We start from the raw sequence: 19,357 nt of genomic DNA on the forward strand, positions 1-19,357 counted from the left end.
AAAATTATTCAGACGTGTACATTTACCAGCAAATGGTTGTTTTTGGCTTTATACTGTATATTCTTCTATAGTCCACCCATTTAAGTCAGAAAAAATCAAGACATCAAGTAATAGGACAGATTATGGGATGAGATAATGGATGATGTGACAGTCTACCCCTAAACAGCCTTTTCTTTTTACATCTTGGTTAGTAATTATATGGGAACATGTCCTGCAATTTCAAACTGTTTTGCAAACCCTTTCAGGTTAACAGTTAACTTTGGTTAGAAATGGTTTTCACAATAACTACTATATATGTTTGCTGTCTTGGAGTTGAAACATTTAAAACTGATATTTGAACCAAATTCTTTGAATATAATTCACTCATTCTCTGTGGGCTTAAAAAGAAGCTGTAAAAATGTCCTGTGCTGAATCCCAGGTTGTATTTGACTCTTTGAATCTGTTTTTGTTTCACTCAAACAAAAAGTGAAGATTACAGTTTATCAAGTTATTTGTTTTGTCTGTACAGTGTAAGAATAATAGGGCCATGATAATTTGAAAAAAAGGAAAACTCTTCATTTTGCTATTAATTACAGCTCAAAACTGTTGAAACTAATATATTCTAAATACACTACATTTTTGGAGAATCACACATTTGAGGACAAGTCAAACTGGTCAACATCTTCCAAAACAAATAAATTTTGTTCTATTTGAATCCACAGAGGCTGTATTTAAAATAAATAATCATGCTGCTCCACAACCACTTGAGTTTTGACTAAATTAATTCAAATAAAGTTTAAGTGTTCTCCAAATTCAAATATCTGGAGTTAATCGTTTCAATCAGTGCTACCTCTTATTCATAACTGAATGAGCAGAAAGTTTGATGCCTTCTTATTTGGCAAAGATTATAGTTTTAAAAGCTTTGTGGGTCTCATGATATTTAAATTTATTGTTTTGAGTTGCTACTGGACTTGAACACTTTCAAAAGACAGCTACCTAATGGTATAAGTCTGATAACCTCAACTAATTCTCCTTTTGACTACAGGTATAGCCATCTGGGAGTCATACAAGCTTTTTCTCTCTGAAAAGCAAATTGTGTAATATGAAATTGAGCATTGGTTATTGATGCAATAAATGCTTTATTAAAAGCTGCATGATCGATCACAACCTGACATCTGAGTGTGTGATTGTATAGGGATTGCTAAAGCTTGCAATCTGTTGTATTTTGCTGAGACACAAAAACTTTTATTAAAACAGAAGCTCTTGAACTTCTCTTTATTTTAAAGTTATATCTCAGTGCTTTAAAACTTTGTGTAATTTTCTCTGTCAAAAATCCTACAAACTTGCATTTCAAGCCCACAGAGCATAGTGTTAAATTAAAAAAGATGGTGGACAGAAACACCACATAACGCCCAATCATGACTGTAGTATGTATGAAAGCAGACTCACTTCAACACTAAAAACAAAAGTTAACAGCAAAAACTCACTATTTTCTGCTCCAAAATCCAACAATACTGAAGTTGGATTTCTTGTGTTTTCAGGACAGGACTGGGCCTTAAATGGGTGTTCTCATCTACTGTTATTAGACTGTCAAATTGAACAGGCAGGTCAAGGCTCACACTTTAGTTTAGGGATCCATGTCAAGCCTTAGTTTTATTGGACGCCTCATGCAAAAGGGCTGCCCAGTTACCAGCAGCAAGATAAAGGCAGAGATTTGAAGCATTAAGACTTGAATGGATTAGCTAAAGAGAGCTATAGCACAACTGAAGTTTATATCAACTCAGAAGTACGGGATTTTGAAATTAGAACTGTTTACTTTTAGTTTTTCAGCTGTGCTTCTCCCATATGAACACCAGTGTGTGACTTTTTCCCTTTCTTTTTTGTGTGTCACCATGAGGGAAGTCTCAGAATCCCTCAATAAGCCCCCTTTCTCTCCCAACATGAGAAGGAATGAGTAAACTGATCACGTAATGTCTGAACTATCACCAAGGGCACACCTATTATAACTGGGTGTACTGCAGCTCTACTAAATCGGGACTGGCGTCAGCGCCTGCTGGATCCATAAAGTAGAGTGTGGCAGTGGCATCTCTGGGCAGGACCGGGGGACCCGGGGGTCTGGGTCTTGAGCGGGGCCTTGGTGGGGCAGGGAGACCCGTGGTGGCCACCATGACCCGGTTCTGGGTTAGAAGGCCTGGGCCCTGGCCGGACGAGTTGTCGGTGGTCACCTCTTTGGGCTGCTCTCTCCGGCAGTGGTTGCTGTTCCACCATGTCTCCAGTGCAGCCACCAGGAGGGCCAGCAGCAAGCCGGCAGCGAGGATGCAGAACACGCCGGCAAAGCTGTGCAGACGCAGCGCCCGTCCCTCTGGCTGAGCGTCTGTGTGGCTCTGCAGGTCACAGCGGCCTTTCTTTGGCCACCATTTTTGCTTCAGGATGTCAAGATCACCTTTTTCCTGGAGCTCCAAAATCCTGTCGAGAACATACAGTTAAGTGGGGTATTCTTTCACACATTTTCACTGTATGTGTGTAGTTTCGTTAACACCAATCCTTCAGTATCCCTCATCGAGAATACATACAAACTGATAAAACTACAACTGAGCACATTATTGCTAAACAATTTTAAAATACAAACGCTAAGGAAATACAGAAAATCTTGAATAAATCAGAACATTTACCACACTGTTATCATGATGAAATAATTAAACAACACATCTTACATAAATCTAATGAAGAGAAACCCCACCTCCACTGCAAATGTAATCTATTAGCATTGACTGTAAGATCATTAAAGAGACCCATAGAGGGTAAAGTGCTATTAAACACTGCAGTTTTTAAGTTTACAGCAGTACAGTGCAAGACACTGTGATTGATTGTAAACAAGACCTAAAAGACCAGTTCTTGAAAAAACAAGACAAAGAGAAACAATTCCAGCCTGAAGAGTAATGAATTTCAAACTTTAAGGACTGCAACAAAAATGATCAAACACTGCAGTCAGCCTGTTAGAGCTCAGAAAATAGGATGAAAAGATGTTGTGGAGGAGAGTGATGATGTCCGAGTGCAAACACAGGTTATACAGTCCCTGTGTTCCTCTGGAATAGCTAAGTGAAGCAGTCAGTCACTCTGTTCAAAGGTGATTGTTAGATACACCACTACTCCAGCTGCAGATTTATTCAGAATGGAAAATGCACAATCAGAAATACTTCACAGCTACCTGACTCATTTATTCACTATTATACTGTTCATGATACTAAATGAAATGCAAGCACACAAAATACAGTGTGTCCTGTTCCATATAGAAGCTGGTATTTTTAAAGAAAAAATGTGCAGTGAGAACATTTGTCCCTTCTTGTGTTTTTCAAGGAGGGACAAGGAGTGTACCAGGTGTACACCCATTTTAAACAGTATTTTATCTGTGGTAGATATCTCAGAGTGGCCTCAGATTGGAAAAAAACTGTTTAATTTTGACCAAACTGACAGAAAAAGAACTACTACAGTTAAGTTATTAATTGTTCATACCTTTCCACAGCTCCACTTCAAAGTAATATGAAAAATTAAAAAGGCAAAAACGGCATCTTTTTAAAAATGATCAATTTAAAAAATGATCAATTTTCTTATCTTTATATTCAATTATACACACTTAATTGCTGTATAAATCCTTGCAACTAGATATAGTGGTCATTGATGAGGATGACTGCTGTGTTTTGTTTGTTTTTTTTTGTCATGGACCTTTTTGTTGGGTATGACTTATTTGAGAAATGTGCTGCTTTTCTGTTCTTATTGCCATGTGTTTGTTTGCAGTGTAAATAAGAATTATATGACAGCAGTGTCTGCATTGTTTCATGGATAAAAATGGGAAAGCGAATCAGGTATGTGTGAAATTTCATAACTAAGATTTATAAAAGAATGCATAAACATATTTGCCCTTATGCATACAGATTCAGTTTTTTTTCCCCTCTTCACAGAAGCCCTGAGTAATCAGTTGTGATCACAATTATTAGCATTCTGCTCACATCTTCTTATGAATCTATCGATGCAGCTGTGTCTCAGGTGTTAGTTGTCGTCTTGCTAAAGGAAGATTGGTGGTCCCATCTACATGCTCATGCATTTGTCCTGAAAACCTGAACCTTCATTCTAATCATTAGTCAACATCATATAACGCTGACTACAAAAGGCATCTCTCAAACACTGATAACATCTTGTTTTTGCCATCCATTTCTGTTCCTAATGGCTGAGTAAAACAGGCTGTACAATGTAGCCTAATAAAAATAGCTCCCTCTCTATGCGTTGTAGCACACTCAGTGCCAGATTTTTCTTCAAAACATATATGAATCAGACAGGTTGTTGTTTTGATGCCGTTTCTGACAGCATTTTTGTTTTTCATTTTGATTTTCAACATATTACTCATCAAATTACAATGGTTTTTGCCTCAGTAGGTAGAGAAGAGTCACATGCTGGTCCACAAAATCTACAAAACCTGGGGCACCAGACAAAGCTTCTGCAATATACTTTGTTTTTTCCAAAAAGAACTTCATTCATTGCAGTTTACAGTTAGCACTTTATTACTCAAAATCTCTTCTTAAATAAGCTTGCTGAGAGCTAAGGTCTGAAATTTCCATGAGATTCAAAATTTAGATAAAGGCATAATTAATGCGAGGTAATAACTATGTACACTAGAGGTTAGTTTGACATGGGCAACAAGTGGGGGTGTTGACTTTTGATTTTAACTCGACATAAAACAAATTTATTATAAAGTAACTAGACTGTCCAAATATGATCAGATTACTCTTTCAGGTTATGGTGTATCCCATGATTTTAGCAACTGACACCAGTATAGTACTTAAACTGATAAATTTACAATTGCAAGAAGGAAACAAATGGTGGTTTTAAATGATTCATGGGCTAGATTACAGTGTTGTGAAGAAGTTTTTTTCTCCTTACACATTACTTCTGTTTTTGCTTGTTTGTAACATTTTAATATCATGCTTTCTCCTTTCTGCTTCACAGGGGAGCTGATGCTCATCTCCAGCAGTCACTGTGCGAGAGGCAGGGGACACCCTGGACAGGCCGCAAGTCCATCACAGGGACACGTAGGGACAAATGAGACAAACATCCTCTCACCTATGGACAGTTTAGTTACCGAATAATCGAACATGCATGTTTTTGGACTATGGTAAGAAACTGGACTACCCAGAGAAAACCCACATGTGCATGCAAACTCCACCCAGAAAGGCCAGGAGGTGAACCTCCAACTTTGTCACTGTGAGGCGACAGCTCTAACATCTGCTGCCTTTATTTGAATATTAGACCAAGATTATCTGAATAAATACAAAAGAAAACCAACCTGTTCCTATGTGCAAAAAGTAAATGCCCACCTTGGTAAGTGATTTTATTTTATTTTTTTTTAGAAAGTTGAGTTTAGTTTCACTAGCCACACCCTGATTGCTGCCAGACCTGTAGAATCAAGAAAGCACCTAAGCAGTGTTATTATCCAGAAATGAAGAAAATATAGAACAGTAGTTAACTTTCCCAGGAGTGGCTGTCTGGACGACCAAAATTACTCTAAAAGTGCATTATGACTCATCCAGGAGGTCAAAAACCCCAAAAACTCAGAACAACAACTAAAGCCCTTCAGGCCTCACTCGCCTCCGTTAAGATCAGAGTTCATGATTCAACAATAAGAAAGACGAAGGGCAAAAACGGACAAAAACACTTCTGCAGCAGGACAATGATTTGAAGCACAGCAGAAAGAATTCCTCCACAGCCTTGTGAAAGACTGCCAGTTATCACTGCCAAGGGTGTTATTAGGTTGATTTAGATGGTTCTTTTCTTTTATTAAATAGAATCATTTAAAAACTATGTTTTCTATTTACTCAGGCTATCTTTGTTAATATTAACGTTTATTTGATGATCGAAAACAGAAGAAATATGTAAGGGGGCGAATAAACTCTTCACAGCACTGTATTTTCAAATCACAACACAACATGGTTTCTTTACTCTTGGTTGTATGTACAGTTTTGATTGATTTTTCATTAACACCAGTATACATACTTCTGGGAGAAAAGGTCTCTGTAGGGACTGCCGTGCTGTAGGGCCATGCCATAGCCTCTGGTGCTCATGCTGTTTCCTGCTATAGTGAGCATGCAGTCATCGTCTGTTAAAGCAGCATACTCCACCACCGCCATGTCCCATAGAAAGGCGTACGATTCTCGCTTTGCCTGGAAATTTGAAACAGTTTCCACAACACCCACACAAAAACAGGGACATATAACAGTTACATAAAGACATGTTTACTGCAGAGCGGCACAGCTTGAATGCAAACTCTTTTGACAGCCAGAATTTTAGTTTTGTTCTACTCAGACAGCCAAATTTGACAGTTTAAACTAGGTACACTGCAAATCGAATTCATAAAAAATACTGTATAATAACTACCTGCCATTCTATAATTAATTGTATTAGCAAATGGCTTTTTTTTTTACTTCCAGAATCAATGCTCTAGTTTCGGTAGTCATGTACGAGATTCTTTTTTTTTTGTTCCCCTCAGGGAGGAAAGCAATCAGTAAAACAAACTGCAAAGCCAAATATTTTCACAGAAATCAACTTTTTTTCTCATTCGGTCAACTCAGAACAGCAGTCACACTATTAAATGCTTTTGCCAAGATGACGAAAATTATTTCACACATTTTCAACTTCGTCTGTTTGTAACGTATTGTTAGAGACAATCATGCAGAGTAACCACAGCTGCATTATAGCTTTGACTTTTTGTCTTCACATCTTCAATAGAACTGATAATGAAACGGCCACTTTCACTTTTTTTTTTTTTCAAATAGTGAACTAACCCATCCTGAAAACATTGCTTTCAAACTGAAGTCGGAACAGTTTGCATCATGCCACTTATTAGTATATAGCCAAACAATGAATCTTATTTGATTCATATCATATTTAAATATCTTATTTGCAATAAGATATTTAAAAAAGTGCTAATAACTTGTCCAGCTTGAAACACACACTGACATTTCAGCAGAGCTTATATGAACTGGTAGGTGGTGTCTAATCAGGCTACAGGATCCGACCAATTAGAGCACAAAAAGCGTTTCAGAAAAAAAAATTATTTTGCAGAAGACTGCACTCTACTAGTGTTATTTTTCGGAAACATTATGTACAGAGTTAAAAGTAACCAACACAAACCTTCCTAATGCCCTCCGATGGGCTTGAGACAGAGTTCTCAAAGCCGTTGTTCTTGTTGATGATCTTCCAGAGCTCAGCGAATGTGCTGTCCTGCTCCAGAGGGTTGGTGCCTTTGGCGCGGAAAAATTCATACACAGCGGAGTCCCTCACCGTCCCGTAGGCAAAGTCCACCTGTTTGGCCAGGTCCTGGAATGACCTTCATTCAAAGAAAAACAAACAAACAACAACCTTTAGATATTTCTTTTTTATTATAACTAGGAATTTGTCATTCTCTACCTCACGAAACTCAACAACATTCCAGAAAATGCTCTACTTCTTGTTTTGACTTTAAGCAAAATTTGTTTTCACTTTTTCAAATTCCTCTTGGTTAACTACAACCAATCAGACTTCAAATTATCCCCTCTTTTGTCTGATAGACTTTGGAGAAAATCACTAATGTGCAGGGCTCTTTATCATCTAAATTAGCTCTAGTGGCTGCTAGTTGCTCCTAATTTTAATAGCTCTACTCCTCTTTCCCCAATATTATCGGCACCAACAGTTTGTCATGAGTCAGAGAAAAAAAATAGCAGGATCAGGGTGTTGAATCAACCTTCATAAATCTGAGCAGAACTATATTTTCTTTTTACAAATATTTCAAACCTCTTTCTTGATTTAAATACAGTTTTTTACAATATTGTACTTGCAGCAGATTCAGCTTACGTGTCAAAACTGTGTACATTGCCATTAAAGTAAACTCCAATGTCACAATATTAAAAAGGCTTATGATGTGGATAGCACTATACCCAGTTTGGTCAAACCTTGTAAATAACATTTTACACCGTTTCATGCCATCCTGTGAGACGTGTTGACAAGTCTCTACAGCTACTAACAAATTAAATTTTAGCTCAATACCTGTAAATCTGACTGAGTTCCAGCCATTTTTTGTGTTTGCAAAGGTCAGTTAGTTGAGGTGACCAACTTAAATTGGGTTGACTCCAAAAGTTAGGATGTCTGGTAATCAGTTTACACTCAGACTATTTGTTGGGTATGAATTTTAGCTACTACCACACCAAGCTGTCACTCATTATATGTGAAATTAAGAGTTGTAGCCATTTTTGGTTTTGTTAAGGTAGATTAGCTGTGGTGACCAACTTATTTTGGGTTGACACCAAAAGAGTAAACAGTTAAAGATGTCACACAATGTATAGTGCTCAGAGTATGTGTTGGTAAAGACACTCTGTCTCAATATCTGTAAATTTGGCTGAAATATAGCCATTTTTGCATTTGCCAATATTGCTTTGTGATGGCAGCCATCTTGAATTGAATTGAATCCCAGATTTAATCAGCTGTAGATGAACATCCAGGGAAAATTGCAGAAAGTTTGTCATGAGATACTTTACAAACAATGGCAAAAACATAATTGAAAGGCCAACCGTGACTTCTTGTTCGTTGTAAAAGTATAGATTGGAAATAAACACTCATATATTCACGGTGATCTGGAATAAACAGATTTTAGAGACATAATTCTAAGACCATTTGCCAAAAGCAAAGTTTTGGATTTTGCTGCCAGCAAAAAGTGCAAAACTTAAACCACTGACAAATTAATATTGAGCAACAGTCCCAAGTTAATAGATACTATATACTGTGTGTGCTGGAGACATCTGCTGCCCATTTTAAGAGCTTTTTCTTGTTTAATGTTATCTTAAAGCCCCGAAACACACATTTCTTTTCAAATCAATACACAGAGATGGAACTCTGCCCTATTCATTACGCTTAATGGCTGAACCATGTTTGAAATACAAACAACTTCTGACATCTATACAATTACATGATTTCCTCTCTTCCCTGTGTTGCTGTTGATTGTTAAAGAGGTACACATGAAAAAACATTCTTATCAACACGACATGTTGTGTACATGTTGCCAATTTATTCTAAGATGTTCTTGTTAAAACCAGAGACATTAAATGTATAGCTTCTCTGTAAGCCTTGTTTATACTGTATGAGTTTTTTATAAATAGAGAGCAGTGACAATTAACAGTAAAAACAAGAGTTCAGTCAGCGTTCATCTAATTAGTATCAGAAGCACAAGTTATTTACTCTGAAGGTCTTTTTTATGCTTGTTAAGGAGGAGAAAGTGAGATTTGTTTTACATACTTGCAGAATAAACAAAATTGTGACTGTTTAAAATATAGAAGTTATATAAAACCATTTAACAGATCATAAACAAATAGGAACTATCTATGTAGTGCTCAAAGACCTACAATGTGAAAACATACTTCAGTAACATTTAGTTTTTTGTCCCTCATTAAAGCACATTTATGTATCATGCAATCCAACACTAAAAACTAATAGGCATGAACACAAAAATGCTCTAAAATAAGAGTATGAAGATTTTATAGTGAAAATAAAATGGCTCGCAGCAGTTCAGGATCATATCTACATCTATACTTCAGCTGAGGAAGAAAGTGGATTTCTTCAAGAATTATATTACCTTGACTTTTATTGTTGTTCTGAACAATACTTGGCTCCATTTGAGCTTTAAAAATCAGGTTTGATCAAGTCCAAGGTCTAGACATCGGGTTTAGAAACTTGCAATATTGATGTCAAACACAAAGCATCAAAGACCTTTTCAGCTTTGTACATTTTATAGGATATCCAGCACTTTTCTGAGGCACTGCAGAGTAATTTTTGAACTTTGGTCATCAAAGATAACAAAAACTTAGGTTAATATCTGATTTTGTCAGCATGAAAAGGGCATTTAATTAATAGAGGTTTCCATACTTGTCTAAGCATGATTAATTCATAACAAAACTAAAACATGAGCATACTGTTGGGAAGTATGGTGCATTTATTAATACATTTTGGATTCTTCTTGGGGATTTCATGAACCAAAGACAAAACTTCCAACCCCACAATTTTTGCATCTTATGAATGAACTATCTTAATTGTATTTTTTTTACTGGTTCTGCCTGAGTTGCTGTCTCCTTGACTTTGGACAAAAAAGTCCTTTAACTATGCATCCATAATGAAGATGCCCTTTCTTACCAAGCCAACAATACACAAAGTTTTGCAGAACAAGAAAGGCAGCAGTAGTTGTGTGGAAATGTCCTCTACCTACTGTCCTTTAGTCAATGGTTATGCAAACCCAGCAGCTACCCTCAAAGGAAAATTGGCATTCCACTTGACCTTTATTTGGTGTCTTAGAAATTTTTCAAAATGCCGCAAGATCTCCCCCATGGACAAAACTTTGAATTTTTTACGTTATTCTGTTTTTACACCTAAAAGCCTTTTTAGCTGTTTCAAAAATATACCATTTTTTGGAGTGATATTTTAGGCAATTACAGGCTAAATGAGGGACGGCAGAGCTGTGACAAAGTACAAGCGTGTTTTAAAGACCGACTCCATCGTGTCAAATAGATTTTTTGGTATTCTAGACAGATTAAAAGGCAGATGGCCTTAAAGAGTAACTTTAAATGACAGTTGCTTTCTTTGAGAGAGAGAGAAAAAAAAATAAACACAACAAAAATTTGCCATTAGGTCAGATGTGAGGCATTTCCTCCCCATCCTTGCCTTCATATTTTTTTTCTCCTCAAACCCAAAGCCAGTTTATTGGTTTCATTCAGCCTATTTTAGTGCATTTCTGTTATGCAAAACTTAAAAAGTTGAATGCATGTTAGAAAATCACTGAAGAACATAATTGGAATATTCTCTCTCTTAATCATGCTTGATAGGTTGGATATAATTTTAGGTTGTTTAGCATTATAGTGCACAGTCCTGTTCTGCACTGAAATACACCCAAAAAAGCCCCACTTGTAGCAATACTAACCACTTTAAACTTTGCGAGTGAGAACAGCAGATTACATGTTGTACTTGCATGTTTTTAATGTTCCAATTTGAGAATCGTTCACAATGTACCAATCATCTCCCACTAAGACCTAAATAGAGTCATTTGACATCAGGTTTTGTCTCTTAAACTGTACCAAATGTACCACAAAAAAAAGAAGACTGTAATTCCCATTGAAAACATAAACGCCCACACAGCCAGACTAAATCGCTTCATAGGTGAGCTCTTTGCTTCTTAGCATTCACCTCGTCTACCGACACGTCCCTGTGTGCTTATTTGTTTAACAGAAGACAGAAGCAATGCAATCAAATGCTTTTCTGTCCATTCTTTAGGGAGAGACATCACACCAAATTGGATTCACTGACAAATAGCATTTAGAGTGAGGACATGCAAGTTGTTAAGCAAGCAGGTCAAAAATGAGAGAAACACCATAGAGAGATGAGCAGGGCTCACAAATTGTTCTTTAACCAGAGCTGCTGAAGGAGTAGTTAAAGTATTGGAAAAGAAAATGCATGCATACAGTGTCAAGAAATCAATTCACACAAAACAGGAATGTCCAGTCAATAATAACACTAAGGTTAGATGTACCGTGCAAGATCCACAAAGGATTTATGCGCACAAGGCTTATATAAAAGTGTGCAAACTCTTTAAATAGGAATTTGTTTGATTCTTTACAACGTGATAGGGAAAAGAAAATGTTTTACCGGACTGCGTTGTCCATGCGTGACACGGTGAGGTAGGCAGCCAGGTTTGCTGTGTAGGACGAACACACGATGAGGGTGAAAAGCCACCAGCTGCCCATGACAATACGCAGAGCCACCGAGCCCAGGATGGAGTCGCTGCCTGTGAAGGTGGAGAGAGTCAAAAGCTGCACACAGATGCAAACGTCAGCATCTTTACAATCTGTTGTACGGCATCAAATCAGGGATGGGGAAACAAAACATTAATTTTTGATTTTTCAGACACTGAAAAATTCATAACTATACATATATATATTTTTTGGCTTCTGCACTTATATTTGTTTTAAACATAAAAACAGTAACAATTCCAAAACTACTTAATTTCAACATATTTTCCAGATTCTTTTTTATTGACAAAATAAAAATTCTAATACTTCATTTATAATAAACACCAAATGAACAATGACCGACACAGTGAAGTACAAAAATGTGAAAAATGAAAAAACAAAGCAAAATAATAAAAAACTATGGTGACTCATTTCTTTACTGAATCATTTTAATTTTGAATTATTTAAAAGGTCATATTTAGTAAAGTTTATTTAAATTAAGTTAAAGACCTGGCTGTTTACGCAGAATTCTTCAGTGCAACTTTTAAACTTTTATACTTTTATTTTTCTAAGAATTTATGCATTTTAATCCCATTACATAATATGATTTGCATATCCTCAACTTTTATTACACATTTTAAACTTTTGAGAGAATGCAAAACCTAGGAAATGTCCTCGTTCTCACATCTATTCCTTATTTTCTTTGACATCAAAAGGCTGGTTTGTCACATTTATGCTGCTGTCATCATGTTTCTTTATCATACTAACTTGTCTGCAAAAAATACAGAGACAGATCATGATGAATGAGAGAAATGTCAGCCTAAATTTTAACACTGAACAGGAAAGCCACAAAAATATAATCTGAAAGATTCAAGAATACGAAATGTGATAAAAACATATTTGTCTGAAAGTGTCACAATCAGCACAGCTGAACCCCCAGGAAAGCTTTGGGAGGAAAAATAAAAAATAAAAAAAAGCTGAAGGTCTTGTCAGATGTATAGCACTCCAGCATCAGTCATTTTTATTAGATGTGGCTTAGACAGATTTTTTATTTAAGGTCATTGAATGCAAAATGTGTATTTTGTGAGTCTGCTGAATCTACCCTTACTGCAGTAGTCCTCGGTGGTGTACTCTCTTTCATCTATGAAACAAATTGATTGGACTCTTTAATCATAATGAAAACGTTATTTCCTTCCGTTCCCTTGGACAGTTTGGATTATTTCCTACCTCTGCCTGACCTCCTTATGGAACAAAAGATCAGTCCCTGTTAGAAAAAGGCAGTGATGAAAGGTACTGTGTCTGGGGGTGGATAGCCTATTTTGCAACGAACATGCAACAAAAACCAAACAAGTTTTGGCATATCATTATGAACTCATTGGGGTATTTGGCTGCCAAGTTTATGCACTCTGACAATGGCACACATAGCTTCAGCAGTCAGATTCATATCAAAGTGACCTATGTCTTTCTCAAGGAAAAAAAAAAAAAAAAAGAACAAAACAAAAAAATGGCAGCGTTGAACATGAGCCAGAAATGAGTGGGGGGTGGGGGTGGGGGAAAGAAATGGCATAAATTTAGCTTCTCTTGAAATAAAGTGGATGTTGGGTTAAAAAAAGGTTCACAGGCAGTGTGCCAGCCTGTGATAGATGCGGTTCAGGCTTTAACATCAGTTGCTGAAGTAGTCATTTGTTCCAAACAGACACACATGGATCTAAATCAAACCTAAAGATGGGGCATTCTCCTTGAGAAGGGCACCTTTAAAAAAAATGCTAAAGTGGGCGTTGTGTAAGAAATTTACGATCTACTGAATCAGCATTTGTTGCATAGTGACATCCACAATATGTCTTTCACTTCGTTGTAACTTTTTATCTTTTTTATGTTTGCAGTGGCAGCAGTCTGGGAGGTTATTTGATTTGACAAAACTCAACTTCACCATGACAAGATGATTTTCAGCAGAAATATTGCAGTCAGTTGCTAATGAAATTACATTTGACTTGATAAGTTGCATTCATACAGCAGCTTGTCAAATTGTCAGTGTTTCTACTTCACTTTTTGATCTGCTTCATAAATGGTTTCATATTTACCAACTGCAGGATTAGTACTCGGTAGCAGGAGTCTAGAAAATGAGCTGTTTGAATGGAAAACAGTCTCGCTTTGTATCTCTCAGGAACAATATGCATGATTTGTGATTGTCTGCCACCCACCTTGTTGCACAAAAGCACCGTAGACAATCCAGATAGCGCTCTGAAGTGAAGTGGAGGCAGAAGGTGGTGGATGACCTGTATTGTTGTGGCATCGCACTGCCTGAATACGCCTCAGCAGGAAGATCATGATGCCCACCACTGGGATGGCTGCAGCAATGCATGCCCACACGGCCAGGTCAAATGGTGCCAGCAAGGAAAAAATGTTGATCTTTTCCTCTGACTTGTGCATCAAGATTCCCACAGAGTAATCCAGGTAGCGTTTACTGAAATCGACCACACTCTCACGCTCCGGCGTGATGGTGATGGCTGATACGGCCAAGTCAGCTCTCTGTGAAGAGACACAATTCTTTATACACAGAAAAGGTTTAATCCTTAAATAGTTATTCAGCATCAAAATAGCATAATGTAAAAAACTTCCAGTAATTTGACAGTATATATATTTTATTTTGGCAATTTGGGGTATTTGTGCATCTAGCAATAATGAATTAATTTCAGTGCTGGACTTCATTTAGTAGATATAAAATTGCTCTGAAAATTCTTTCAAACTGGATGCCACCCTCTAGAAGAAAGTGTTTTGCAGTTAGAGACACGATTGGTGTGAAATATTTTTAATCTCATTAGGGCTTTTAATTAGGCTATCTTTTTAAACAACACATTACAGCCTGAATCTGTAAACAAAAAAAATTAAAATCAAATATTGCCATTGATTCCCGTACAAAAACTAAACTAAAACACCAACCTTTGCGATGAGTTCCCCAATCATGCCATTCCAGGATCCATTAGGCAGGACTGAGCCATACTTCCCATCACCAACTTGGTAGATGTCATACTTAAAGCCCAGGATCTTAGCAAGGGCGTCCAAGACGTCGATTGAAAAACCTTTATATCTTTTGGGTTGACCCAGAATGTTTTCTGCCACCATCACAAAAGGTTCTTCCTGTTTGAATGACAGTTTTAGTTGGGTTTAAATTAATTGCAGATAATGTTACACACATGGCAACAGAAAAGAAAAATGTAAATTGAGCTAATTGAGTTTTGCTAAAGCAGAGTTTAAGATTTAAAATTTTAAAAGAATATATTCAATCTCAGACACATCATTGATCAACATGTTCCTAAATATTCTCATGGCGACACTGACAACTAAAGCAAGGTCATGCTCAGTCATTTTAAGACCCCTTTATAAAGAGCTCCACTATGATCGACGTTAAACTTCATCTTAATAAAATAGTTTCCCTAGCAACTCTTGACCCGTAACACATGGCGCCATGGCAACTGCTATGGTTCATCAATGTGAAAATTGCCATTCTAAATTTATTGCTCCCACCCATAGTTCCTCTTTATGAGTTGAAAGTGTCAGGGCAGAATTGAATAGGTGGGGAAGCTGAGGAAGATGGGGCAGAGGGACATGGGAGAGGAGGGAGGTGTTAAAGTGGGCAGGGGCAAATGACTTGATTAAGTGACACTGCCAGGAGAGAGCTGAGCAGAACTTATGTGAATAAATATGGTGAAGGTAAATCATCTGTGAAGAGGAGGAAAAATGAAAAGGAGGAGACGTGAGGCAGAGGATGGGGGATTTTGTTCCAGAAACGTTGCTGCAGTGTAGGACTGCTTTTTTAATGACTTTCTGATGCATTAAAGGACAGAGCGAGGGTAATTTTCCTGTTTGGAATAGAAAACTGATGTCTCGCACACTATTTGTCTTCATATTTGTAGCAGAACAGCAAAACATGTCAATGTACTGCCCTCAATGTCACTGATAATTTTCTAACTCAATGTTTTAAATGTATGAAATATTTTGCGTTTCAATATTCAACTGCTACCTGAAAGGATTAAAAAGAACTGTTTGCCTGGCGTGGCTGTCCAAAAGGAATTTTTCATTGGCCTTCTTGCTTCTTTTTTCTTTGAAGTTAGAGTATGCAAGACTGTTGCTTTCACAGATGCTATTCATATTCAAAAAGGCTAGACATTAATAATGTATTAAATATCACACTTTCATTAAAAAAAAGCTTGTTTTCATTGTTCATGATCATATATTTGGAGCAAAAATTTCTGATCTTTGTTCATTTTTATGTTCATACATTTGGGGACAGTTTTGTTTTACAGTTTTTTTTTTACATTGGCATTCGGTTTCTCTCAAACTGCTAGAAATCCTGAAACAGACAGCAAGGATGCCTAATGTCAGCACCTGAAAAACCAAAAGTAAAATAGAATAAAAGACAGCTTTCTGGAGTATAAATGTATTTCAACTGAAGTGATTTTGCCTATGTAAAAGCATAGTAAAACAGCATTCAATGTCTGTTTAATTAAAACAAGCTACAGTTCCCTGACAGTGAGAAACCTAATGTAACCTGATGTTTTAAAATGTTTGCCTTACTACTCTACTGCTGTTTGTCTTGTTACTAAAATAATTGCCTACTCAGGTCGAAGTGTTAATAGATTCAGCAGTCTCCCACAACTTACCAGTAATGTTACAATCTTGAGTGTCACTCCCTGCATGCCACTCTCTATCCGATTCTCCTTCAGGCTACCGTTCAAGCCACGAGTGGAGTCCCAAGATGCCAACTAATGGGGAGAAGGAAAAAAACAAAACAAACAAAAACAAGTGGAGAAACACAGTTAGGAAATAAAAATGTTAAGATGCCAAGCTTCTGGTATATAAATGTATCGCATACGCATTAAAAAAATTCAGTACTAAGCAGGATGGAATGAAGACTTATACTTAAAGTAATCACCCTCAATTATCTTCTATTTCTTTACCTGGTTGTACGATAGTCAGCCATAAGTGGTCCAGGTTTTTGTGTACATCTGAATTTGACAATATAATGTTATCAGAGCCCTCTATTTAAAATTCTTTTCCAGAATGCTGACACTTTTTGAGACATTTTGTAAGTAACCCTAAACACTTTTCACAAGTCACTGTGATTAAATTGCTGGGTATAGAGCTTAGGAGGATGGTCTGGTTATTTCTGAAGTGGTGTTCTGTCAAACAGTTGTCAGTAGTTAGTACCTTTAGTGACATTTACAGTCTGTGCTTGACACACACATTCACTTAGTAACACGGATGCTGCTCGGTTGAGGAAACTGTAACAAACCAAACAAACCGTATGATGCAAAAGGGCAGAGGTTTAATATTAGCTAATGTGGTGTTCTTTCACGCTAACCTTCAAAATTTTATAAAAAGGGATCTCATTTACTTGGCCATTAGACTGGGGGAAGACTTTTGCCCTTTTTCTTCATTCTCCGTGTTCTGTGATTGACAACATGACTGATAAGATACTATTTATAGCTATTCAACAGGACATAACTTCAAAACTGACCAGACTGTTCCTTTAAGTAGTCAATAACCACAGCTTTAAGTAGACTTTCAGCTCACCATGTGAAACTGTCTCGCAAAATCAAATCTGATGAGCATGAGACGTCCCTTCGAGTTTGTTTCTTGAATCTAAACAAACTTTTAGTTTTAAACCTTTCGTTCCACGTGGTCAACCTTTGAAGGTTTGTCTCAGGTTGTGAGGCTGATGTTTCGTAAATTTTTAATCAGTGCTGCTAGCAGGACAAGGATTCTCAAGGATCTGACACATCATTTAAAGTGGCCTTTGATTTGAGCTGACAGAACGAGACTCGTGGCCCAAGGTCAAACCACAGGCCTTCCTGGCCACAACAAAACCCCTAGATAATTTTCTACACAAAAAACTACAATGCAAACAAAAACAAACAAAAAAGCTTAAAAGTTCTTGAGTTAAAAACAATACAAAATGGCAAATTGATATTCAATATACAGATAAATGTACTCTTTAGTTTGGCTTCTCATTTTGGAAATAATTCAACATTCAATAATAATAATAGATTTTTCACCTGCATAAATGTTCTATTTGCATATTTGTAAACATTTTTTGTTATCACCACTAATTTATTCTTTGTGTAATACTGAACTCAAAATCTATTTTGTGAAATTTAGTGCCATCTAGTGATGCAGTTGCAGATTACATTCAACTGAAAAGGTTGACTCTAAGGTAAACACTTTACAGTGTTTTCTACTCTGAGACTGTAGTGTTTACTCTAATGCTGGTTTCAAAATAATAAGTCCTACACATAAGAGAAATAGAAAAACTCATAATCAGAGTGTTGAACTTATAAGCCCTCTTTTGATTTCTTCTCTTAGCTGATTAGGCATAATCATTTAGGTTAAACCTGAAAACATCCCAAAAGCAAATCATTGACAGTGTTATTTTAAAATAAGTGGGGTTTTTTCATGTTTTATCTTGATGGAGCCTAGATTGAGAAAAAATCTGAACAAATATATTTGTGTTGCTGATCAGTCATGAAATTACAAACTTCTATACAACAGAGAATATAATTAATCCTGATACAAGAGGCAGTAACAAAGGAATTTAACTGTGAACAAGATGGAACTATGTGAAACAATCAAACGCTGGGAAAAAAAAAAAAACATCAGAAGAAGATTTCATTATTGGTTAGTTTGTTTTTCACAACTCATCTGTGGAGTCTTAATAGAGTTTATTGGGACGTATATTCTTCTCTGTGAGCTGATTAATTAAGTGATGAAGTGACTCTTCCTTCCAACCCACCTGCTTGTGTGGGCGAACGTAGTCAGTATTTTCCCCTGTAGGTTTTCACTCATGAATGGTGCCTTCTGTTTATTTAAGCTTTGGGCTGATGTCACCTTTATAGAGATCAGATTTATTTGCCTTTCAGGACTATATGTAGCATATTAGGCTTTTCTTTTTTTTTTCAGGTCCTCAAACAGAAAAGTGTAAACAAAAGTGACATATAGCGGACTGCTGTGACAAACTCCTGCAACAAATTGGTACTTAGACCGGATTTGATTTGCATCATAATGAAAAAAGCAAATAAATATTACAAGTACAAGCAGAGCAGAACATTGTGTTGAACCGGACAAACCAGTACTATATGTAGGATTAACAACTTAACAAGCTGCAAGAAAGTAAAAAGAAATGTGACTGAGCCCCAGTTGGGATATAAGCACAATTGTTTGAATGCAACTCACAATATTAACTTCATCATTTCAGCCTATTCATTTGTGCTGATATGCTCTGATGTGTCAAAACATTATGTTGACCCCCACTCAGGATGCTGTTAGATCTTTGAGAGCTGCCAAACAACTCACACGCCTAAAGGATAGAGTTGAAACAAGATGTGTGACTTTGCCTTGTGGGATTTGACACTAATGCCTGTTACTTGAAAGGTGAAGATATTGCAGATCAGGATATAGATTCACAACATCCTTAAACATGGTTCAAGGTTTGTCCCTGGGAAAACAGCTGTCAATCGTTTCTCACCTCTGCTTGTAAGGAACTGTGCCGTATCTGCTTAGGTCTTTACGTTTTTTTTTTTCCTATTTAA

At 36.8% G+C, this 19,357-nt stretch overlaps 1 protein-coding gene across 3 annotated transcripts in view; it reads right to left on the minus strand.

The window, feature by feature from the left end:
- The window catches only part of grid1a (glutamate receptor, ionotropic, delta 1a), a 221,555-nt gene that overhangs the window by 2,124 nt on the left and 200,074 nt on the right, over positions 1-19,357 (minus strand). For 2 of the 3 annotated variants that reach the window (XM_017433071.3, XM_025009280.2), the window contains 7 exons: positions 16,433-16,534; positions 14,712-14,909; positions 13,973-14,300; positions 11,689-11,827; positions 7,162-7,357; positions 6,025-6,191; positions 2,205-2,445 (listed from right to left, as the gene is read on the minus strand). In XM_017433071.3, the coding sequence (XP_017288560.1) occupies positions 2,205-2,445; positions 6,025-6,191; positions 7,162-7,357; positions 11,689-11,827; positions 13,973-14,300; positions 14,712-14,909; positions 16,433-16,534 (1,371 nt within the window). Of the gene's footprint in view, positions 1-1,976; positions 2,446-6,024; positions 6,192-7,161; positions 7,358-11,688; positions 11,828-13,972; positions 14,301-14,711; positions 14,910-16,432; positions 16,535-19,357 lie in introns of all 3 variants that reach the window. The other variant, XM_017433081.3, reaches the window with a different exon arrangement.

Source organism: Kryptolebias marmoratus, linkage group LG22 (assembly GCF_001649575.2).
Source record: "Kryptolebias marmoratus isolate JLee-2015 linkage group LG22, ASM164957v2, whole genome shotgun sequence".
NCBI lineage: Eukaryota > Metazoa > Chordata > Actinopteri > Cyprinodontiformes > Rivulidae > Kryptolebias > Kryptolebias marmoratus.